General features: G+C 40.5%; 1 protein-coding gene across 5 annotated transcripts in view; it reads right to left on the bottom strand.

Moving 5' to 3' along the window:
• Positions 1-521: 521 nt before the first annotated feature.
• The window catches only part of Imp (IGF-II mRNA-binding protein), a 69,851-nt gene continuing 44,694 nt past the window's right edge, over positions 522-25,678 (bottom strand). For 3 of the 5 annotated variants that reach the window (XM_014353851.2, XM_014353853.2, XM_014353856.2), the window contains 5 exons: positions 8,095-8,274; positions 6,959-7,718; positions 5,267-5,620; positions 3,767-4,018; positions 522-3,017 (listed from right to left, as the gene is read on the bottom strand). In XM_014353851.2, coding sequence (XP_014209337.2) covers positions 2,751-3,017; positions 3,767-4,018; positions 5,267-5,620; positions 6,959-7,718; positions 8,095-8,274 — 1,813 coding nt within the window. In that variant the 3' untranslated portion in view covers positions 522-2,750. Of the gene's footprint in view, positions 3,018-3,766; positions 4,019-5,266; positions 5,621-6,958; positions 7,719-8,094; positions 8,275-17,670; positions 18,124-25,678 lie in introns of those variants that run through there. The other 2 variants (XM_014353854.2, XM_089598236.1) reach the window with 2 other exon arrangements.

Genomic DNA, 25,678 nt, shown 5'->3' with positions numbered 1-25,678 from the left:
ATTACCTTAAATTACCGATGGGCCCAACTCATCTCCCTCTGTGTATGTATATATATGCACGTGTGTACAGTATGAATAACCTAGCTGTGTAATGGCTTATTCGTATTTTAGTTCAAGTATCGTAGTAGTGGTAGTAGCAGCAGTTTTGTACAGTTACCATAATTCATATGATCAAAGTTGGAATGAAAACTGAGTATCCTCGAAGTTTCCTTCTATTACTTGTGTCTGTGTGCGGTTGTTGATGTTTTGGTCTCGTTAATCGTTACCATTTTTTTGTTTGTTATCAATTTTCAACCTTCGCGCCTCTCTCTATTGCGCCAAAAAAACCCTTACTTTAACTACCTTTCATTAATTGCTCACGCACATTTTTTGTTTTTCCTTACAGGCACACTTATGCATTTTTACGCTCGCATATCGTATATATATTATATAGTAGATTAAAAAAAAAAAAAATCGCGCTCGAGTCGCTGACCCGGGATCAATAAATCTAAATAATAAATTCGAATCCATTTTCAAATGTCTTTTGTTTATCGTTCATTTTATTACACATTTCTCGTCTTCATAAAACCCTTTTTTTTTCTTTTTCGAGAAATAATCGAGACAACACAAGAGACTCGATTCACAAAAGTCTTTTATCGATTCACTTTTTTTTTTTTTCTTTCCAAAACTCACTCATTTTAACAACACATTTTTATAATCCACTTCCGCGCCTACTCGCAAGGAACTTCACTAGTTAACGAAAATAATTAAAAAAAAAAAAAGAAAAAAAAAAGACACTTTTATCTGTACAACCGCTTCTTTGGTATTACGGGGGCTGAACAATGCAGATGGTGGGCATACAGACACGCGCGCCCCATATTTTAATTCCGTGCGCGCCAGCGCAGCGTCCGGCTACAATAATCTTCGGGGCCACGCCACTCCGTACACCCAGTGTCTCGCACCTCCTTTTTTTTCGCTCTCGTTCTTCTTCCCTTTCCATTCAACTTGGTCCTCTACCGATGATGGTGTGTGTACGGACGATGTGATTCTTCTCTAAATGTTATTCGGAAAAATGTGGCATGCGGTATTTTTCTCTCTATGATTTTGGGTTTTTTTTTTTTTTTTCTTTTCTTTTTCATTCATTGTCTTTTGTTCAGCTCCTGGATTCAATGAATTGTGAATTTTATTCCTCGAGGGTTGTTTGTTTGTTTTCAGTGTCAAAACGAGCCGAAGTGATGCTCCGCTTCTGCTTATTAATTTTATAAAAAAATTTTTTTTCTCAATTTTCGCCTACACGATTATTTATTTTACTCTGGATTCGTTATTTTATTTCCATTGTTTATGTTTCGTATGCATGAAATCATTAAACATCTATACAAACGTGCTTAAACTGATGGCGGTAATAGATTGGCAGTTTTCAACATATGTTTCTCGTTTTATCGATTTTTTGCACAGTTTTTATTTATTTTTTTTTTTTTTTTCGCAACACTATTCGAGTTTGCTTGTGTATCGATGTGATTTATAAATTGTATAAATTGTATTGTTGCCCTCGAAAAAAGTGGCACGCAACTTTTTATTATTAGCACACAATAGTGATAGCAGCAGCATGAGGTTTGTTTCTTCTCTCCATCTTCTTTTTCTTCTTCTTCCATGTTGCTTTTTTATGAACGTAGAAACGCAATGGTTTATCTAGAGTTGTATACTTTTGCTTTGTAAAAATCGCATAACTTCATTATTGTATTCAGCAATTTTTGCTAAATCTGCTTAAAATTAATCATTAATGCCATTTGTTTCTCTGTATTTCGTGTAATCTTAGTTTTATTTCAATTAATTTTATTTATTTTTTTTTGTCTTTTTTTCAAGCATTTTTTTTTGTCTGATTCTATTTCATAAAGGAAAAAAAAAATCTTCAACAATAGAATCAATTCTGTACTGTATATTACGTAATCTCCTTTCACCATCACCATCATCAACATGCATAATTATATCTTCACACGATCGCGTTTTTATTTAAAAAAAGGAAAAAAATCTTGTTCTTCATCATCATCTTCATATTCTTCTTGAATTAAACATTCTGTAAATCTGTTCCTCGGCCAAAGCGCGAAAACAAAATGAGGAAACGCACACTTTCAACAAGTCTCTTCCTCATTATTAATATAATAATAACTTCAAGACATAATATCCATTGTGTCTTGTCCAGCAACTCAAAAAATAATAATAATAAACATAATAACTCAGTAATAATAATAATAATAGTTAATAATTAATAATATAATAATAGTAGTAGTAGTAGTCCGACAACACGCGTCGCAATGTGACGAGGTAATGGGGACCATCCCGTGGTCCCGCCGGAGAGCGAGAGTCACGACGCTTCGAGAAAACCCTCCTGCGGTTCGTTTACTCTCTCGCAATAATTAATAACACATACACCTCAACCGCACCGAGCAGCTAATATATATCTATTTATATATATATTTATAATCTTAACACAAAACGCTCGAATCTGCTTCGTTTTTTTTTTCTTTCTTTTTTTCCTCTTCCTTGGCTGGATTTTCACGTGCACATCCACACGCTCTTGCTCTCCGTGGCCATCTCACCCCACGTGTACACGCGTAAAAGCGCACGTTCTCACATGTACATACTTATGTGAATTTATATGTATCATGGTCATCGTAATCGCGATTCAGTTGGAAGGGTGGCACGCCGCGGTTGTGCATTTTACTCCGAGCAGCCCCCGTGTGACTACCACCGGCGCGGTAGGGAATTGTGTTCTACTGTTGGGGCTGCTGTTGTTGCTGAGCCTGTCCGGACGACGCCTGGGACGACGGCGAGGATTGGCTCGATTGTTGCTGGTGTTGTTGCTGCTGGTGCTGCTGTTGGGGTGTCATTGCGCCGCCTGGCAGGGACGTGGCACTGCCGTCGCGTCGCGAGCGAACGCCACCCTCTTGGCTGACGTTGCGGCTTCGGGCGCCGGTTACCGGGGGGATGACGCTCGACGGTGGCAGGGTGACCATCGCGCGGATGCGCCGCTGGGCCGACTGTTGGAGGGCAAAGGGCAAACATTAGTGAATCTCGTTGAAACTGCAGTGCTTTGCGAGCTTGAGCGAGTTTTCTAAGCGATTCGAGTGCCTGAGATAAGTTTGATAACTTATGGTTGTTTTTAATTGAAATCGTCATGATTTTTCGCACCATTGAAGAGACGGTGAACGGTATTCTCGAATTTTTTACCAGAGTATTGTGCAATTATCATCAAAATTTACAAGATAAAATTATTCAGCAGTTTCGTGGGTAATTTGAAGAAAGAAACAAATTTTTCGAGACTACATTAGAATTTATTTTAGTATGTTCAGAGTACTTAAACGTTTCTTTTTTTTTTTTAAGGGGTAAAAAATACCATAGCTCTACTCTTTCAATTTCAAAGTTACAAGTACACAAAATAATATTAAAATAGTGCACATACTCCCTTCAAATAGTGAAATTTAACTGTTTGATAAAATAATATTACGATCAATCCATCTATGTTCTAGTTGTGTGCTTATAACTTGTAGGAATCGTGGAGTTTCACTATTAAATGGTCAATATTGGTTTCAAGGTAAACATTACTGCGATTAATTATTTAAAAATAATAATTACCGGTAATTGTACAATTATCAAGGTAAAATTTTCACGCTAAAGCTCGTACAACCCCAATCGTAATGGTAATATTTGTCAATGAAAAACATCCATAATATTAATCTTTTTTTGGGGTAGTAAGTATTCTAAGAGGAAGCAAAAAATGACCGCTTACCTGAACAGAGAAGAATGGCCCGATGATGTGGACCGTGGTCTCGTCACCCTCGGCGGGTGGGCTCGACTGCTGTTCGGACAGCTTGATGACACTACCAGTGACGCGCTGGAGCTCGCGAACGTTTTGTCCGCCTTTGCCGATGATCCGGCCGACTTGGGCCGATGGCACGTGGATTTCCACGGTCAACCTCACGTCCTCGTTTCCAACCACAAAACCCTCCTCACGCATCTTCTCGTAGATCAGGTATTGGGCCTGTCGATGCAAGGTAAACAATTGTTGGAATTTTTTTTCTCTTGTGTTTCAATTTATCAATTGGTCATTAGGGTGTGACTAAATCAATTGATCTCAAAAAAATAGTACCGTTTTAACGAAGAAAATTTTATTTAAAAGGAAAAAAATGTACGTGAACTAACAGGACTTGTTGTAACAGTTTCATTAGGTTAGACAAGCACGGATGCCACGTTAATTTTGCTCTTCCTGTATTTTCAAGCAAAAGTCTTTGATACGAAATTCGCCCAAATGTAACAGGTTTAAGTGACTACACGGAGGGAAAAATCATGGAGCTAACACTTAGCGGCGATGGAAGTACCCCCCTTTTTTGAACCTATGTGATTGGCTCATGACGCGTGTGCCGTTCTATCGCCTGGTATGTTTAGAATCTTTGTTTCTTAGGAAATATATTTTTATGCATGAAAAAAGTACCAACGCCGAGACTCGAACCCTTGATGCCTAAAATTTTGGAATCGAATGCTCTACTAACTGCGCTACCTAGCCATGGGACAAAGGAGAGTATATAAATGCTACCAGCTCATTTTTTCCTCTTTTTCATCATACCATCAGGTAAGTAGTATTTTACCATTTGTAGGTAAAAACGACATCCACAAATTCATTATCTTCAATAAAGTGCCAGTAATACAATAAATAAACGGCAGTATCTATGTTTTTGCAAGTTAATGAAAGTTAATTCTTTTACTCAAACTTGTTAGCAAATCATTTTGGAATGACTAATCAACGAAATATATAACCTTCAAACTAGTGATTGGATGGAAAAATAAGATGGTACATTGTGGATGAATAAAAATAAAGCTACTAAATCTTGTTGGTCCAAAGACTTATTTGGCCTACTTGTTTTTTTCTTTTACAGAATCAACTATCATTTTTTCCCATTAAATTGCTAGTTCAGAGGTTATGTATTCTTCCTACCGTGAGGCGCTATTCGTGACATTTGGACGTTTACTGCACCCTTGGTAAGGAATATACGTATTTTTACGATAAAACCGCCTAAAATATCTTGTTTACATTGTAGTTTAACCCAGTTTTTATGATTTTTATGGTTTTATCCACAATAATAAGATGCCCAAGTATCGGTAAGACAGGTCACCACGTGTTCAAGGTCAATGACTCAAAAGCTTCCCATTTGGTGCTTAGTAAAGCTCATAACAACCCATCCTACAATCCAAGTGGTACAGCAACATTCGGGAGATAAAAGCCAATACACACCTTCCATTGAGCCTCAGCTGTACCGGAAATGGTGACCTTCCTCTCGCAATTCGGATCGACGGGCTTCTCGGACTCGAGCTGCGCGATCTTGACAATGGCCCCGGAGAAGCGAATGATGTTCCTTATGTGGGAGCCCTTGGTGCCGATGATGGCGCCCACGCTACTGTTGGGTATGTAGAGGAAGGCAGTTTCCTGGGTCTCGCTGGCTGGGCCGGTCTGGGCGGGCAAGGTGCCCGTGTACGGAAAGGGCGTGTGGCTGGTGTTGAAGAGCGCCTGCTGCCGGTTGCCATAATTCATGCTCGCAGTCGACATCATGGCCATTGGGTGCAAGCCCGGGAACATCAGGCTCTGAGGCTGTAAGCGCACACGAGGGGACAACGAATGGCCAATTAGTCGTTTGGTACATTCTTTTTCTTTTTTTTTTCTTTTTTTTTTCAGAACGCCAACCAAGTATTTAACATTGTAATCGCTATAATGATGAAACGGTGCACAGGATGCCGTTGAGTGACCAAAATATGTCGCTTGATTTTCAGTTTTTGCATTACTTTTTACCATATTCAAGCCACATATTTTTGTCCCTTGTGTTGTTAGTGTGTAAACGATGAAAATACGTAAATTTCATGCAAGACAATATACACGACCAAACAAAATGCGCCAACTCAAAACAATGTCAAGTGGACAAATGAGTTGTGTAAAACAAAAAAAAATTTTTCTCGGAGACTATAACAATTATTGAAACAAATAACGAAATGTCAAAGAGTTAGCTGAGGCTGATGCTCGCAGCGAGGTGAGCTATCGGCACAAGTAACTCTTTTATTTTTCTCTTCCTACTAGATACAAGCAAAAGTCTTCGTTGGACAGATGCTCAAACCATCGTAGGTTTTTTGATAAAGTAATTAGTAAACAAAACAAAAAGAAACCTTGAACTTATCTATAAAATTAAAACCGGACGGTGGAGTGATGTATGAAATGATAAAAAAGAAAATAAAAAAACATAATGTAAGACTCACAAAACATGTTATCCATATACCTAAGGACAGGACTTGAGAATGGTCAAAATTAAATTGCACGAAATATATCATTGTCGTAGAATCTATCGATCCACTATACAATTACAAGTATTCAATTGACGATGGACCAAATGATTTTACGTGTTATACATTACAAAATGAGTTGAAAAAAAATAATAAAATGAGAAATATTAATATGTTAGGGGGAATGGATGTAATATCGACCTTCCATCTGAGATCTACTCCTCATGCATATTACTTAATTTTTTAATGTAGAGCAACGTTAGCATAGTGCTCTGCTCAAAATTTGTGGATAATTACTTTGAAACGCTGGTAAAGTAAATCGCATATCGAGGTCAACGTATTCAGGTTGGTAAAGCAGTTCAGTACTGAATCAAAAGATTGCGGAATATATATGCCATGAAATTTCTAGAAGCACAAATTGTACTACTACTACATAGTAGATTAAAAAAGTCAAAGTCTTGCGAAAAATTCGTTAAAAAATCTATTTTGAGTTCCTGTATCAGTCGCATCGTTGACATCATCAGTACTGAGCCACCTTAATGGTATTACTACTTGAACAATGATACCAATATGAGACACATGTATATACATATATAATATATATGTGTGTGCATTATCGTGAAAGACATGAAGAAGTAAGAGTAAGAGGTAAACTCACAGCCATTGCTTGGAGGTCGTTCTCGTAGCTCTGGCGAAGCTTTTGCGAGATCTGAGCCTCGGCCCTGCTCATGTTCTCAATGGTACCCTTGACCGTGATGATGCGCTCGAGGTTGAAGCTGCTTATGTCATTGATACTGCTGACGGTGATCTTAGTGTCAGTGTCAGACATGATTCGCTTGATGGTCTGGCCACCCTTGCCGATAATGCGACCGATGAGGTTGTTGTGCGCGAGGATCTTCAAGGTGATCTCGCTGCAAGAGGAGCCAACCCTGTCATTAGTATTACCGGCTTCTTCGTCTCTCGCCTGCTGGTGTTGCTGCTGTTGAGCAGTAGCGTCGGCACCAGTGGTGCCGTTCTCGTCACCGCCAACAACTGACCCCTTGTTTGTGCTGCTCGCCTCGGCGTGCATGACCTCCAGTATCTTCCGGCACGCGTTGGTGCAGTTCTCCGGGTTCCCGTAGATCGTGATCGCCTTCTCGAGCGAGCCGAGGTTGTCCTTCCGGTGCACGTCGACGCGCGCCCGCGTCTGCTGGGTTATGTGCCGGATCGTCGAGCCTTGCCGGCCGATTATCGCCCCGACCATGTCCGACTGCACGAGAATCCTCAGCGGGAAATCGGTCTGCCGGTTCGACCCGGCTATGCTCGTCAGGGCTGCCATACCGGTGCGTTGGCCGCGCCGTCTGCGACCGTCCCCGGCGAGGAAGTCCGCCTTTAGGTACGCGCCCTCGTATTCTATCATGTTCAGATTCTGGACGATGCTGCAAAATCAAGGTTACGACCATTTGTTTCATTTTATGCTTTACATTGCGTTATTTGCAATTACAGGGGCTTTTTCCCTTCACCCAAAGAAATCGGGGATTCCCCGATTTATTGCTTTTGCTCATCTTTTTTTCGTACAGTCGCCGAATCTCCATTCGGAAATCCCGAAACGTAACTGGTTAAAATTCCTTTTAACCTTTAAATAAAAGTGGCAATTGTGGCCGTGATGTTAATTAACTTTTAATAAAATAATTTAAAAATTACAATTTTGCAGTTTTAAAATTGAGATTCGGTGACGGTACATCCAACTATTCAGGTATACGTCTTTGATTGATGATGGTCGTTTGAGACGCGAAAGAAAGAAGTAAGACTCACCTCTGTGCACTATCCGGAGAATCTGTCGTAACAATGAAGGCCTGTCCCGATGAAGGATCACGAGAATTCGCCTTTTCAATGTTGACGATGTTTCCATAGTTCAAACACATGTTGTGGATATCCTCGCCTTTGACGTGGGGCGGGACATTGCTCAAGAAAACCTTCGTTCCCGCAGGATTACTGTAATCATTAAAAAAAATAAACTTAATTAATGCAATTTTTCTATTTTCATTGGTTTACAAAAATTCATTCATTCTTCTGATCTTAACTCTTTAAAATCTAAGTCGTTTAAGTGATACATATCAAGGGTGTATGAAATGCCCTGAACTAAACTACAGTTGTTATTTTAGTGTTGCCTCGAATATGTATAGGTCCTTTCCTCCATAGATGTTCAAGTAAATTATAATTATTCTAATTGAATAAATGTAAATTATTCTAACGAAAAACTTAAAAACAATCGAGACAAATAATAAACGAAAGCATCGTGAGGAATAAAACGTAAATAGAAAGAGGCTATACTGTCACGTGTGCAAAGACCGTCCAGGGAAAAGTGAAAAGAAAATACGTTTGCACTCTAAAAAAACCACCATATTTTGTTTTATGAAAGTTAGAAAGAAGTAAAGTTACTCGTAAGATTAATATCCTTAATACAATGTACTATCTAACATATATTTTTATTAAAAAAAAGTTTTAAAAAATACTTGCTATTCCTTTACATGATCGCACTTAAATTATGGATTGTCTTAAAAAAAATAAATTCCCACAATTAACACGAGGGTTTCACATGTAAAACTTAGCACGTAAGTTTGTAAAGACTACAAAATTACTTAAAAAAAAAAAAATTAAGCATCATATTTTTGATACCATGTACGTTTCTGCAGACACAAATTTGATACATTTAGTAAAATCATCACTCAAGCATTGTAATCATGAAAATTTTTCATCCACTTGATGTTTACACTATAAGTATTTGTGGAAAAAAAAAAAAATTAAATTCGAGGCAGGAAGTTCAAACATACCCGATCGAAAAGTAAAAAGTGCAGAAATACCCACTAATAGGCAAGCCTGATCGGAAGTAAGGGAAAAAAAGATCCAAAGCAGTTCTCTGGGGTATCACCTTGAAATCCCGCAAACACGTGAAGTATGTACGTATTATATAGGAAGGCGAGCCGGAGCCCCGCCACTGAATGAACGAGATGGAGAAAAAAAAAAGCCCTGGGCTCCGACAAAGCGCACGCACATCCAGTCTTTTATATCACATATACAAGCATGTGCGGGTGCCAGCCGCGTATATGAGAGTGTATATATATAGCACGAGCGTAGTAGAAAAAAAAGGGGGTAGAGGAGGGGTAGGAGGGAAGAATGCGCGCACGCAGAGAGCGGGGGAAAAAAAAACGAAACGAAGGCCACGAGGGAGGGGGAGGATCGGGGGGGCTGGCAGAGAGTCTGTGTCTATAGCCCTCTCTCTACTCTTGCTTTCGTTCCTATCGATTTTTCTTCTTATGTTTACGCGCCGTGTTCTGCGCGCCGGCAAAACCTATTCAGCAAATTTGCGTCGCGGAAATTTTTTTTTTTTTTTTTTTTTTGAGTGAGAGAGAGAAAGAAATACTGGTACATGCAACACACCCTCCACGTAAGGGTGCCTGTACGAGGGTTGTTGCGTGTCTTTGTGCGTATATTTGCGGAAATTAAAGGGATGTCTGCGTATGTTATTATTGGGGTGTATATAGTTAATCGTACGGTTCGATGATGATGAAATGGCCCTTGACAGTTTTTTGGGGGTAGGTTCTAGGGAGTACTTTCCAAGGCTACGAACATTAAACAAACGTCTGTCGTCACTAATAATTCCGTACCGAAGAACAGAACTAAAAATAATCTGATCCCGATCGCGTCAAGGGAGCCAAACGGTGACGTAACCTTGAGATTCACTGTCAAGGTCATCCGTTATTTTTACACATCCTACTGGAGACGCGGGTCTTTATGCCTTTGTTGATGAAGCGTCATCTCGCTGGATTGCATATGTGTTTGTTTTTCATTCAACCACTCTCCGACGTTGTCTACAGGGGCTAAAAGGGAGGGGTGAAAGAAAATTGGTTTTTCATTTAGTCCACTGCTGAACTTTTTGATTCGGAAAAAAAATAGTGCATTCATACGTATTGGATGGGAAACTGAAAACTAAATTGAATTTCCAAGATTACGGTGCTTGTCATTAATTTTTTCTACCAAAAGGTGGATTTTTTCATTTTCATTGTATACTTGTACAAACGCCAATTGGAGGATATTCATGGCTGTAAGTGCCGAGGGTGAGTTTTAGCCGACGAAAATATGTCAAAAGCGTGAAGTGTTGGCTATACGCTTACATTACGTTGCGCATTGCCTAACGGTCCGGCAGTTCATCCCGTACGCGATGGACACTTTGATTGCGCCAGCATCCATGTCTCGTTGGAGCCCAACATGAGAAAATATTTTCATGCTCATAACTTTTGTTGTCAAGGGAGTCTGCATTGCCTTTTATTCGGAACCACAGCATAACCAACCCCCCAACCAATTTTCCTTCAAGAGGACAACGAAAGAACTGATAAAAAGAATTAATTAAAATGGTACCTACTGATCTTACGCTTTGATTCTTACTCTAACCCTATGTACATCGTCAATGTGTTAGAGATGAAGAAAGCTCAATATTTTCATGCCCTAATTATTGTTTTCCTGATCACTCGTCTAAAAAGCATAAATTTAGTTTTGAAACTTTTATGATTTTAAGATTTTCTTGTGAAGACTAATTCGAGAGTTTAATTAACAAAATAAAAATCATTGAGTGGCACTTGGTTACCTTTGATGTTGAGACAAGGATTGATTACTCCTAGCCCCGTAGTCTTCAAAAGAAACTTTTTTTATAACTCGGTCGAACCGATCTCACTTTTATTGAAATTAAGTACAAATAACTAATACAGAAAATACTTTGAGTATGAAATAACAAGAATGATAAGTATTTGTTTCGTAAATGTTGATAAGAAAAAATATTAATTATAAAAAAAGTTACCAAGTATGTATGATTTTTTGTTTTTAAATTTATTTTAATCCATGGAAAAGGCCAAATTTTACCATTGACATGAAATGCAATAAAACTGGGTGCATCTACATTTAAAATATACATACACGTATACGTAAAATTTTTTTCATCAAAGTAAGTTCAGATGCCATAAATATAACATGTTATGTGCTAATGAGGAATTAGAACTCACGATTTTTCAAGAATTTCTTGATTTTTTTTCCAAACAGCTTGTTTTTTAGTACGAAATGAATGTTATCCTCTCCAACCGTCCCCTTTCCGATCCACTCTCACATAATACGAGTAAAAACTCATTAAAAACTTGACCCTTGATCTTAACGCAACAGTGGACCTACCGTCGTCTGTAATTGTTGTCGAGTGACTTTACGTCATTTTGTCTAGTCTAATTTAACTCTCTTGCCCTCAAACACACGGGCCAATCGATCAAATGGTAAATTTATCATGCTACTTTATTTGTTGGGTAATAGAGATGAAAAATTTTCAAAACACATCCCTGAGACATCTTAAATCCATTCCTTACAGTCGTGTGGAATATCTTTGTTGGAACCATATACATATTTATTGGTTATTCCCCAAAAGATTAAATAGGTACATCAAAATTTCACCCCCACGTTGGTGCTACCTATCATCAATAGCTTGAACGCACCCTCGTACTAATTTACTTTATACACCTCCCATCACCTCCCGATCCTGGATTACAAAACTCAAGATAATGCAACCCTCGATGAATTATGCAAAACAAACATGAAAAAAAAAAAAAAAAAAAGAAAATACTCGCAGCACTTCCCCGTTGGAGTCATTAAATTTTTCCAATTCAGTCATCAGAGCAAGCTCTTTCGCTTCGCTGATGGGGTATTGAAAATAAAACAAAAAAAAGGCCAGTCTCGGGGCGCACCCCATGCCGAAAAAAAAAAAATGAAAAAGGAAAAAGTTAGAGGGTCGAGTCCCGAAACCGCTAGCCCCCGATGATTTTCGGAACAAGCGGTGCAAAACGACGCGCACCGCGTAGCACATCGAGGTTTCCTCGGTGCCACGTATATAATATAGAAACTACAAGCGTACACGCACACACGCTTATACGTACAAAGTGGCTAATGGCCCGAAAGTCGCGATACACACACACACACACAAGCGCACGCAGGCGGGTGCACTGCAGGGCGAAGTACCATAAGGAGAGAAAGGCAGAGGGGGTGAGAGGGCCTTTGTGTTTTGGGGGGGGGCTGCTTTTTTTCGGGCACCCCCACTATACCTTGGCTCGCTCGATGCACACGTGTATATATATACAACGGCGTCCGGATGCTTCCGTAACCGGCGTACACGGTCCCGAGGAAGGTTTCGTTGAAACGAAAAATAAAAATAAAATAATCATCCCTCCGTGTGTATTGTTGTATTTTCCATCGTCGACTACGCTTTTTGCGCGCATATGGGAGCTCTCGGCTCTATGCGTATATAGCCAAGTATCGCACCACCGCGTCAATGTAACTAAGTACTGGGAATTTAGATTCACTCCCCTGTATATTATGTGTGGTGACCTTGGATCCGCATCAACACTGGCAACATCCACTGCGTTATCTACACACCCTGTGGTAAAAAAGTGAAAATGTGCTCCGTGGAATGTTTGCGATACGTTGGCTCGCGTGTTTACCTATACATCACAGACGAGGATTCGCGTGTCCATCGTCGAACCTCATATATAAAGTCAGAATTCATTTGGCATTGCACGCGCGCAGGTAGGTATGGGCTAAAAATCGATGGGGGAAAAGGGAAAGTGGCGGGAATCCATGTATTTCCGCCGACGATGCCAAGATAGACGTATATATATGGCAACTACCACCCATGTATGTGCCTTCTGTGTGTTGAAGAAACAGGTGCTTGCACGAGCTCCCCTTGCGTGTATACATGTACATATACAATACATACTATTTGTACACATGCGTATTATCTCGACTCGGCGTTTACTTATTTTTCATTATCATCTGTTTCCGTAAAAACGCATAATTGTATAGGTATGTGGTCTTTTATATCCGCGAAGGGGATGAGGGACAACAAAAAGAAACAAGTGACTTTTCCATTTAGTTCCACATCTGCGTGTGATTCTACTGTGTAATACACGAAGGTTGTTGAAATTGAAGCTATGGCATCTTGGCCGATTGTCACGTAATTTTCCTCGCCTGTATGATATACATAGGCGTTAAAGAAAAAGAAAAAAAAAAAAAAAGAAAGAAAAAACCACGTACGTAGGAATACTCTCATCACAAATGAAACAACACCCATTCATACGCGCGTGACTCACGTTGTCACCGTAGTTGTTGATGAAAAATCAATTGTTCATACGTGTATACATATGATACATTATAGTTGTACGGTCGTCAGGTATTCCATTTCCGGTCTATAGTCGATATTTTATGCGTGACGCGAGACTCTGACGCCGTGTGCAGTAAAAAAGAAGTACTGGTGGGGATGAAAGAGAGAACACCAAGAGGGAGTGAGATGAAGGAAAGACAGGCTGTTTAATCATCAAAGCGAGACTCGGGAAGGAAAATTTCACTCGATTTTCTCGAATGTTGAATATTTTATTTTTTACAAAAAAAAAAAAAAAAAAGGTGCTGAGTTATTGTGAAATTAACAAAAGTTCGATATGAATGCATTGACGTAATTCACGTCGTCGTAATATGATTATTTTTATCAAAAGTCGAAAGTAGTAGGGTAGGGAAGCGAATGATAAAAATGTTGAATAAGTACAAATTAACACGTATAGCCAACTACGGCGCTGTGAGGAAATACTTTGAACCACCTCCCAAGTGAAGGATTTTATCAAAAATTAATCGATCGTAAAAAAATCATTCACTACAGTACAGGAATTTGTTTTTCTCACCACAAACTTCTCCATTTAACTAATATCGATGTGAAAGTTGTATGGAAGAAAAAAAAGGTATGAAATCAGCAGAGTTATCAGGGATATAATTTTGGTAACAAAAGTGATTGTTCTAGCGCGTACACACGCACAACACGTGTACATAATACACAGTTAGCCAATTGTGTCAGCGCAAAGCACCCAAAAAAAAAAAAGAAGAAAAAACGAGAACCGAGTCGTTGACCGTCGCCGGCCCAAGATGCTTCTATTTTCGGCTATTGTTTTTTTCCTTCGCCCACCCGAGTCAATAAGAAAATTCTTACCCCCACGTGTACACTCAAACGCGACTCCCTCGCGAAAAACGTCTCAAGCTTTCCTCTTACGCGGCTCGGGAGTTCAAAAATAATACACCCACGACTCGCGTTGTGTATCGTGTAGGGGAGAAAAAAAAAGGCCATCGGTGAGCGGCCAAGTTTGCGCTGTTCTTATTTTCATGCCCACAGACTCTCGTACACACGTCCCAACAGCGGCCTTTGATCTCCCTGGCGTTTGGCGGCGTTTTGCAGAGGCTTAATATTAGAATCACAAGCTGTTGGCCACGCGTGTATATATACAGTCGCATCCTGCACCAGTGCAGGTCTGTAATTATATATGTATATGCTCTGCCGTTGCGAGTGACATTATTGTCAAAAGGTTTCTTTTGAAAATGCACACGAAGAACAATTGTTCAACACCACCTGCGGTTCATCGAAAATACATGATTTTTTCTTTTTTTTAATTTTTTTATTTGCGATGCGCGGAGAAAAGCTTGCATTACTTCCCCCGAGAAGAAAGGCCCCGTCGTAACATAACACTTACGCGCCCGTCGTCGTGGGCGTTTATTGAAAATGACTCACTGCGTTGGGAATAACGTTTTGTGCCGCAGCTGGTGTATCGACTGTTCAGCGCTCACCCACCGAATTTATTTTGATGTGAATTCTTTCCTTCTACTAGTAATGAATTTCACGACCCGATGCATGCTCCCACGAGGCGTGATCGATAAATACACTACATCAATCGAATAAGAAAAAAAAAAGAACTTTAAGAGTAACTGTTCGAGAAAAGCACACCCACGCCTATTGTTTACCCACATTAAAAAAAAAGTAAAAAATAACAATAATTATTAAAAAAAAAAAAAAAAAAATAGAAGCTTTTTGATGCTACATTATCGGCAAAAGAGCAACGCGCTTTGTACTCTTATCGTTGAAAAAGCACGAGCGCGTGGTGTGTACAATACGTATGAAAAGTCACACACACAAAGAGAGAGGGACAAACAAACGCGAAGCCATTTATAGCACACGCGGTGGAGGCACTCGGGAGAGCGCGGCTGCGACACATATTACGAGGAATAAAAAATTCCACGCGAGCATGAATCACTACCGTATGTATAATACGCCTGGACTGACGTCAGCGGAAGCTATACTTGCTGATGGAGAGGAGAGAGCGGGTTGAAAGTTTTTTTCTCTCTCACTGATGATCCAAAGTTTAAGCTTCGTGGGTAATTTCACGCTTGATCTTTAAAATCGCAAAAGTGTGCATGTTGTTATCTTGTTTGGATAGCGATTGGTGTATACATATGCCAATGTCTCGAGCAAACTAAGGGTAGGTATGCAACGGAGCGAGAAAATAAAAAGGCAAACGTCAAGCACTGCTCATATATAAACATTCGGAAAGAAATTCGTCATCCGTGTCCGTGTCGTTTACATCTGCGTGAACGCGTTTGTACGTATGTACAGTACAGCAATGACGAGAAAGTAGGAATAGAGAAAAAGATGGTGTAGAAAGGATTGAATGACAGATTCAGACGTTTATCTTCATTGTTTTACAACGATATTTATCCTTGAGACAATATTTATTTAACTCTATTTAAAATGGAGTATTGGGAAAATATTATTTTCACAAGATAAGACTTTTCATGTACAGAAATTCCATAAACCGACAAAAACTCGGTATCCCTCTCATGTTTCCCGATGAGATGACAAATATACAGATGTAACATATCTGCGGGTGTACATTGCACACTATCCACCTATCAAAAGCAGATTTTTGACAGCACTGCTTCGAAACTTTGTTTAAACCTCAACTCCGATAATTGCACTGATATCAAGGGGCTGTGCACTCTTGAAGTCATGAAAAAGACTTCAAAAGTCATTCAAAGTCTTTCAAAAACTCCATAAATTCCGTATACTATCTTTACAGAAGTAGTACGCTACTCTTTGGCCAGTCTTTGGGTATGAGGAAAACAAACGAGAGCAAAAAAAACGCTTGCAAGTGCACGTGCACATCTCCCGAATCGAAACACATTTTTTTTTTTTGCCACTTGTGCGTGAGGTCAAAGAGACTGGCTAAGGTATGCGCGAAGCTGGACGCATAAATCTGCATAGTATATAGTTTTTTGAATCGCCTTTGGGAATATACTGTACTACCATGTAGATCTTTGGACCAGGTTCAAAGAGACATTGGATATTGATAACTTTTTTTACCAACCACGTGGATAGGGGCTTTGAAGTCGGCTTAATTCGATTTTCACCGATACAGTACATGATAAATAAAACCAACATAGCCAGACAGAGCTGTGAAATTCAACATTATTATTTTTTTTTTCCTCTGAACAATCGATTTTCGGTCACAGTAATAGATCATCTTTAAAAGTAGAGTGGCATAAATATTAGATTTTTCGTGACGAATTGTGCCAATTTTTATTAAAACATTTATTATTCAAGCCACAAAAAAAACTTTATCGCATATCTACGTGCAAACGATAAAAAAATAGTATAATATTGCTCAACAAGAGTACCTACTTTGAAAAAATGAGCATGTTGTATAATCTATTTAATCATGAATTCATAACGATCGATGAATTGTGTTCTTCTCGGTTGAAATGTGAGGTGGGCCCAAAAAAGTGCACGTGTTATTTTTCAGTTTATTGATATAATGCGTATTATACAGAAACGAGTGTTCAATTTTTCTTTCACCGATTTTCTTCCCTCCGAGATTATATTACGCACTCGGAGTAAATAACACGCAACACCGACGACGATGGCCTCTCGCCCCCACTCGCTCGCTCAAGATTAGGTACGACCCAGATCCGCTGCTGTACAGCTCGCACATGTTCACAAGGCTGTATAAATATACGTGCTTGTTCACATACTTACACAATACAACGCGGGCATCGACGTTGCTTTGTCATTTTCCTCCTTTGGCTACGCGTCCCTTTTTTTTTTTTTTCTATGCGTTTCCGAGTTGAAAAGTACAGGGTACTTGGTGCTCCGGTGGGGGTGTATTAATAGTACGAGCGATAAGAGCCCGAGGGGAAAAAGTAGACTCAGTTGTGTCAACTAACATCGCACTAGCACATATTACTCTCTTTACTTCCAAGGAATCATATTTACTCGTACAGTAGAGAGGAAAAAATAAATAAATGAAACTCTCGGCTCTGCCGATCTTGGAGAGCGCGAGGACGATCGGCAGTGTGGTATAGCGAGGTATACGCGTGTAACTTTGTCGCACAGCCATACTGTAGATTGGACGAATCGATGGAGAAATGTGTAGTGCTGAGCGCAAAATCGGCAATGAAAATCCATGACCCATCGTCATAACGATCTGTACTCACGGGGGCAAAACGTTCGGCGGTGCCGCGAATGCGGTGCGCTGCCGGTGCACCGTGGCAGTGCCGGCCACGGGGCCCTCGTCCCAGCGCCGCTGCAGCGAAAACATCCCAGAGTTGCCGAGAGCTAGGCGCAAGCAAAGCCGAGGCTGCCCAACGGCAAACAGGCTGATCGGCAATGGCTCCGAAAAATCGTTAGCGCGCCGATCTTCATGGCTCCTTTTGCCGGGGGTATGAGGTCGCTGCACCGATTTCGTCAGCTTGCACTTGTTGTTGCCGTGACGCACGCGCGCACCACCACCACTCATATGGACGACACGCACTCCTCGCACTTACTCGATTACGATTACGTACATATTTTTATTATTCTTGCACTGTCGGGGAGAGAAAATGAAATTTACATACATACCGATAAGCGCACGTATACATATGGGTGTGTATATGGGTGTACATATGTATAGGCGTATACGGGTCGAAAGTGACGAGTCACGCCGGGGCATGAGTTGCGTTTGTTTACACTTTTCTTTTCTTTTTTTTTTTTTCCTTCGTTAATCTTTTTCAAGGGCATACCTTCGAGAAAACGCGCCCGATCGGCGATGCGTCACTGCGACCATCCTGTACATATGGTGTGCACGTACTTACGAACGGGTGAAAAGTGTTTACGGCTCGCGCGCCCGCTCAAGTATATAATTATCGAGAGCGCGACAATTGCACGGCACCGTACGAGTCTGCCATACATATACTTTTTTTTTTCTTCCTTCTTTTTCGACCGAGACTGTTTGGACGAGTGGGGGGTTCCTTGCAGATAAGCGCTTCGGAGCTTCGACCCGCGAGTTTGTTCACATTTGCTTGATAACGCAGCTTTCATTGTGTCCACACATCATGGGCCGGAAAAAAAAAAAAAAAAAAGAAAAAAGAGATTTATAACGATCCATCGCAGCAGCACATTACGAGTGGAGCGCGCGTGTTCTCCATGTACTCTGCTTGTTTTTTCTAAGCAAGTGTATATTATATGTATGTATAAAAATGTGATACTGAGCTTGTGTGGAGTGTGTCTTGTAAAACTCACCCAATGGGAAGTACAAGGGGTGGGGGGAAAGAGAAAGAGAAAAATCAATCACAAAACTATACAAGCGAAAGGAAAATGGAAAAAAAACCCAATGGGGACACAGCACTCGCGAGTTGCGCTTACTTGGCACATCACTGAGAAAGCGACAGAAAAATACGCGAAGAAGGGAGAGAAAATATATATAAATTTTTTTTTTTTTTTTTTTTTTATGTGCAAGCACGTGTCCGACCGCCTGAGCGTCGCGTCGCGTACTGAGTACGGACCGGGAATGCAAAATTGCAACACCAGCGTATCGGACTCTCTTTCTCTCTCTGTCTCGGGTGCTAAATTGCACGAGTATAAGTGTGCGCGAACTATATACACTCGTACGTATACAGATAAAGAGGTGGAGGCGCGGCGATGGTCGGCCCACCGGTACATCGCGCGCGTGCGTCTCCTCATGCGTACATTGGCCATATATGTGTATACGTGTGCGTATTGTACGCGAGTGCTGACGTTGGGGCGCCGCTTACATGCGTATGTATTTGTATGCCGGTAAAATTGCACGTAGACTTGCAAGGAGCTTTTTTTTCGTCACATATTCGCAAAGTCATATATACGGTCTACGATCGTTATTTCAAAGACTGAAAAGTATATTAGTTCTCGAAGGTGTACCAAAGAAGAAAAAAAGGTTTATCTCAATTCTTACGCAAAAGGGGTGGTTACTCGCGAAAAGTCCAATTATTGCCAAGGGTGCTTTCAGTAAACAACATTAAAAGTGTATGGGATCCTTCATTGTTGAAACATACAAAGCAACATCCGAAAGAATAACTTGGTTGGAAAAAAAAGAGGAGCCAGCCTGTGTAGTGCGGATGGATACAGTGACAAGATAAAAATGAAAAAATAGGAGTGTGAAAAGAAATGAGCGGCAGAGTTGTGTAGGTAGTCAACATTGGCTCAATTATGCATGTATATTGCACTCGAAAGATGGTGATAATGTAGGGTGTGTACCATCACGCACATACGTAACATCACACGCATGAATTTTCATGTACCTACATTCAACTGTAGAGGCATCAATTCCCATTGGAATACATATATTAAGAGAGAGGGAGGGAGTATGACTGCGTGTTCTTTCTTTTGTGAACCCCATTCGTCGCAATAAGTACTGCAACGCAGACCTGCATATAGGAGCACATGATTTCTCAATTCGACAGCCTCGCGCATAAATTTCCCCCTCGTCTTTCTCTTTGTTTTTTTTTTTTTGCTTGTTTCTTTTCTTTCTTTCTGCTCCGTGACCTTCAACGTTCAAAGAGAAGATGATCCAAGGTTCTCGTTGCTCGACAATTCGTCATTACAAGTGATCCGCTTGACGAGCAAAACAGAGAGTTGTTATTGGCGCTTGTATCATTTCGCGTGGAGATTTTGTTTGTTTTCAGAATATACTTGGCTCGTATTTGTTGTAACCACTTTGCAATAACTTTTCATATATACCTTGGTCCCTTGGAAAAAAAAAAAAAATCAAGCTTCAACAGCACTTTATCGTGGTACACCCTCCCAAGACGTGGCGTCTCTCTTGTACGCGTGACGATGGGTTATTGGCTATCTGAAATTTGACTCCTTTTTCGTATTGTATTACTACGCGACTTGTGTCTCGAAATCAGTTTTGGGCCTGTTTTCTATTTCCCTTTTGGTTTTCAAGTGGTTTCCGCGTTTTTTTAAAATAAATTTTCGTGTCTCATCAAAGGGTCGAATAGTTATTCTCATCTCTAGTCAAATGTGTATCACAATCATTTACATCCACCTCTTTTAACTGGAAACAGTGAAATAACAATTATATTTGAAATATATTCAAAGGACATTCGTGTATTTTGTGACTTTTTTCTAAAGTGCCGTATACGACGATGAAATGACCGATTTTGGTGGTACTTCTAGTAGTTTTTCAATGCCTTACATCCACGGAGGGTGCGACAAAACATCTGCAAACCCCTTGACTGTATACCAAACGTTTTTTTTTTTTTTTTTTTTTTTTTTTTTTGTCCAGTCACTGGTCCACGCTCATATGACCAAAAAGCATCGATGCCCTAAGATACTGTATGAGCCTCTCGAAACGAAGTAAAGTCAAACTCCATCGAAAGCTACCTTCAACTCAAAAGTGGCCGAAAAAAAAGGTGAATCTCAAGTGGATGCAATGAAACTAGGCACACAAATGCACTAAATGTGCAAGGGAGTAGCACACGTTGTTGCTGATGTTTAAGGACTGGCTTACTTTTGATGCAACACGTATATCAAAATGACACAAAAGGGCAAAAGTCGAAGTTTTTTTTTTTTTTTTTTTCAAGTTCGCCGCTGTGCCAGTGCTCAAGTCCCTTTTTTCATACATACATAAAACTACGTGTGTATTCGCATATATGCAGGGATGGGGATGCCCCCCCTTTTCCTAACCTCCCACCTCTTCCCTCGAAAGCAGCTGTTGCCAAGGAGCAGCTGGCACGTGATGCGCGACAATCTAGCGAGGAATAGTCGGTTGGAGCCGAATTTCGTTTCAGGACCCTCTCTCTTTTTTTTCTTTTTTTTTTTTTTTTTTTTTTTTTTTTTTTTTTTTTCTTCTCTACATCCTATATTAAATACGTAACCATACATTGCATCCGACGAACCGACGAGCTGCCGCTACGTGATACGATGACCGGACGCGCTTGTAGGTACGCAATCCATAAGCGTCGGGATAATGGGGGTATTGGGTTTGATGAGGTTATAGCCAATCGGTCTTTGACGATCGATATTCCTGCCTAACTCGGTGTTTAGTGCCTCTGGGGGCTGAAAACTGTTGTATCACTCGCAAATTGGGACCCGTTAGCTCAGAACGACCTGCAGGCGTATCGAAGTTTTTCGTTATGGTCCATTATGGACCCTCCCAATTATCATTTTATTAACGAAATCTCATTTTAATGCTGCTGTTATAATATGGTCCCTATGAATTTGGACACAATAAGTGATTGGAGAAATAATGATTTCTTACAGTATAGATGATTTGTTTGAATGTCACTAATGATTTCTTTAAAGGGGTTGGAGGTAGGGGGCACAATAGGGATACGTAACTTAATTGTATTGGAAAAAAATGTTCCTCTCCTTAATTTATTGTTGCTCATAACTTTTTTGATAAAAACAATCGACATGATTTATTTACTTTGAAAGATCCTTGTTTTAGATACGTTTTACACATCGATCCTAACTACTAGTTGTCGAAGTCACCCGAGGGGCTGTACATTATTTTTGTCCATTTCTATTGTCAGAAATACACGAGGATTTATCTGAAAATTTTTACCTTCCGTCAGACAATTTGTCCTTACCCTCACTTTCGTTCCACGGCCAATTTGCGTGGTGCCACTTCAATGAGCCATACTCTCGATAGAAAAACAGTGAACGCAAGTAGTACGTGGCACCCATCCACCCTCGTTTGCAACGAAAAGACAGACAAACCCATGCAGGGGGGAAAAGAAAAGAAGGAACCACAAAAACCCCACGCGGCAGCGCAACTCAATTGGAGTTAACCGAGAACGAGTAAGGAGGAAGGAGGGGGTTGCACTTGGTACATGCAAATTCGAGTGACAAAATCGGCGTGTTCACTTGCATCAGGTAATTGGCCCAACCCTCTTTTTAGAGCCGAAAAAAAGAGAAAAAAAAAAAATCCCGTTCTCCAGTGAGCTGAACTGATAAACCGCGCGAAAGGGAGTGCACGGCCCGCGTGAATAATTGAGCATCTGCTCTCGTGGAACTCCTCATCCCACACCCAATTAGCCATTTCACGAGACAATGACGTCGTACACCTTTGCACCCTCCCTTTTATTTTTTTTAATTTTTTTTTTAGCCGAAAATCATGTATACGTGGGTGGTTGGAGCTTCATCCCCCGGAGATGACTCGCATGCATTTCTTAAATCGTCGAGGCTGTGCGGCTGTTTGGTCGGCGGAGGGAGGGGGGGAAGTTATGGATACTTGCCATTCCAATGCACTTGAAACAAAAAATAAAATAAGAAATTCGAGTTATTCGCAAAAACTATAAGGAATCTAACTCGAAAACGCCAATGAAAACACTGTTAATTCAACTGTGTTAAACGTGTTTAAGTATACCTACTTTCTTTTTAAATGCATTACAGTACCAAGTATTTACACCAATTCTACTAAACTGGACACTTTTTAATAAGAAAACGTCAATAAGGGAACGTCGATTTGATTTTTTTTTTTTATATGTTACCATTGTATATGCATTTTATGAAATTATACATTTTCATTGTTTGATTGAAAAGAGGAAAAAAAGAGGCACAAGTATAAGCAAGCACCGCTTCACAATGATCCGTAGGGGATGAAAGAGCACAGTTATCGAAGAAGAAAAAACAACGATGAAAATTGAAACAGACCGCAAAACGAGAAAAAAAAGGGTACGTAGGGAGGGAAAAACAAATAAATCTGGCAAAATAGAAATAGAGGGTAATGAAACTGCATCAAGCATGCCTCGGTACTTGCACCCTATACGCGTATACCAGCAGAGAATGCCAAATTATTCACTTGCCGTGCATACGAGCGCACAGTGTAATTCTTTCCCTTTTCTCGTTGCACGACTCTCCGCGGAAGAGATGCATCGCAGGAGGAAGTCGTTCCAACTGAACATGGTTTTTTTTTCACTTCACGTACTCGGAGTCTTTTTTTTATTCGGATTTTTGCTAAGGGTCGTTGAGGGTTGGAAAAGAGGTGAGCTTTTGCCCTCGCATAGGCCATTATTTTCTGACACTTTTGGTTTCATCATTAGTAGTATGAGGATGTTGGATGAATAAATGTTGGAAGCAATGAGGAATACAATATATTACAGATACAAGTACGCTAAGGTCAGAAAACATTTTACTCCCAATTTTCAATAACCCAAATTTTAAAGTGGCAACGCCCTTTCGAATTCCAACCCCCTCTGCCCCTGTCTTTTGCAAACAACTCAAGTTTATTCAAATCAGGAATGAGCAGCTTTGCGTGGCAGAAAAAAAAAAAACAATACAGTAGCGTCATCGTACGTGGGTGGGCGCGACATTCAAATTGCAGCCAAAGAGGGGGGGGAGGGGCGGAAACCCTTGCACGCGTCGTGCATCTTTGTACAACATCAACGCATGCATATTACAACATCGGTGGCCAAGACGGAAGAGAGGAAGGGTTTATTGCTCCTCCGAAAAAAAAGAGGGGTGCCACTACCACCGCAGAGTTTGCTCGCGCTACTTCAAGAGGGACGCGATTACGGTTCACGGTCCATAAGTGTGGTGTTTTGGGCGCGTGTGCGTGACAATCGTCGCGCTGGGGCTGGAAAATCCGAGCGAGTCGCGATGCAGCTGAATTTCTTCTCTTTATCGGGGATATAATGCGTGCCTCTCTCTCTCTCTCTTGCACTTACACATTTGTCACGCACCCACGGGGGTTATATTCGTATACGAGCCTCGGGTTGCAGCAGCCGCGTAGGAGGAGACAGGATGGAATATTTAGTTTGGGGAATTTTAATGGTCCCGGCTTGCCCTCTTTTTCCGCGCTCGGGGGGGTTTCAACGCAGGTTATTTATGGACTTCCGTTTTCAAAGGAGTCACTCTGCGGAACGATGTGTGTTTGGGGCTCTGATGGTTGCAGAGGTGCGGCGTTTCGGCGACGATACGACCTTTCACTCCGCGGAAATCAACACGCATTTCCGATCCATGCGTCTTTTACTATAAAAATAGTCGAGATACTTGATTCTTACACTTGAGAGGTTATGTTCCCCTTCGACATAACCTATAATCAGGGAGTAACTCGATACCCGAAATTGATCGTTAGGACCATAAGTATCTTATAGGTAGTTTTAATAATAGCAAACATGTTAATGAAAGAACACCATGCTACTTGATACGTATAGTTTACGTGGGTGACGTTTTTCAATGCGTTTAAAACGTAAACGCCCGAGTTAGGTTAAGTTGGGTCTCTCGTACACGTGTGCGTATTCTACGTGAAATTGTGAGATTTTTTTTTTTTGTCATACACTGCCATTGCATAGGCGTCCAGGAAACATTAACCTAGTAGAAATAGCCTTATCAACGTTCGTTAAAATCTAGGCAAGAGCGAAAAGATTCCTGGAACCGTTTCGTCGTACTGTCCCGCATATACGCGACGTTATTATGACTCGTCGTGCACTTGGAAGGCACATATAAATACGAAGTTGACACGATGAGCTCGAGAAAAAAAAAAAAAAAAAAAAAACTACACGCTCACGCGTAATTAATCTCCAAGCTGATAGAACGGCGTTGGTCGTACCCGCACACGAAGTACAGTGCATGAACATATTGACGTTTAAGTGCACTCGCATGACTCGTAAAACTCGTTGTGAAAGTACTTAAGTTTCGTGCTTTGTTTTTTTTCTCTCTCTCCTCCGTGTGCGGTGTTAAATTCGAGTGATAAGCGTAGTCAATGCTGTTTTTACTTTTCACCGCTGCAAATAACTGTCGTTGGCTCCTAAGCTCGAATTGGGTGTAGCTGTCTTAATTTATTTATTTATTATTATTATTTTTTTTTCGTTTCAATGATGGGTAATGGAGGAATTGTTGTACATAGTGACGTTACTTGGGGATTGACATTCACAGGTTATTAAATTTGTATAAGTTTACTTTGATTGAGCACATAGGGTCATCATATGAATCGTGTCGAATAGGATTCATTGTTCTGCGGGTAAGAAAACACGATACATTCAACAAACAGTTGCGTAAATGTATGCATTCAAGACCCACCAAGACGATCGAACTGGAGTCAATAAAATCGACGTGTAAGACGATTGACAGGAGAGCCTCGTATTGTTACAAGAGGAAGAACATGAGCACATTAAAAATCGTTGAAAACCGCCGAAACGGATCGGATCACGGGGAGCTGTGTGTACAGTAGGCAACCCTCTCCCAGCCCTTTGCGCAAGGTAT

This window comes from Copidosoma floridanum, unplaced genomic scaffold, assembly GCF_036245765.1.
Source record: "Copidosoma floridanum isolate Cflo_tuat_1 unplaced genomic scaffold, Cflo_Japanese_pri ptg000006l, whole genome shotgun sequence".
NCBI lineage: Eukaryota > Metazoa > Arthropoda > Insecta > Hymenoptera > Encyrtidae > Copidosoma > Copidosoma floridanum.
This window is presented reverse-complemented; position numbering and strand designations above follow the sequence as displayed.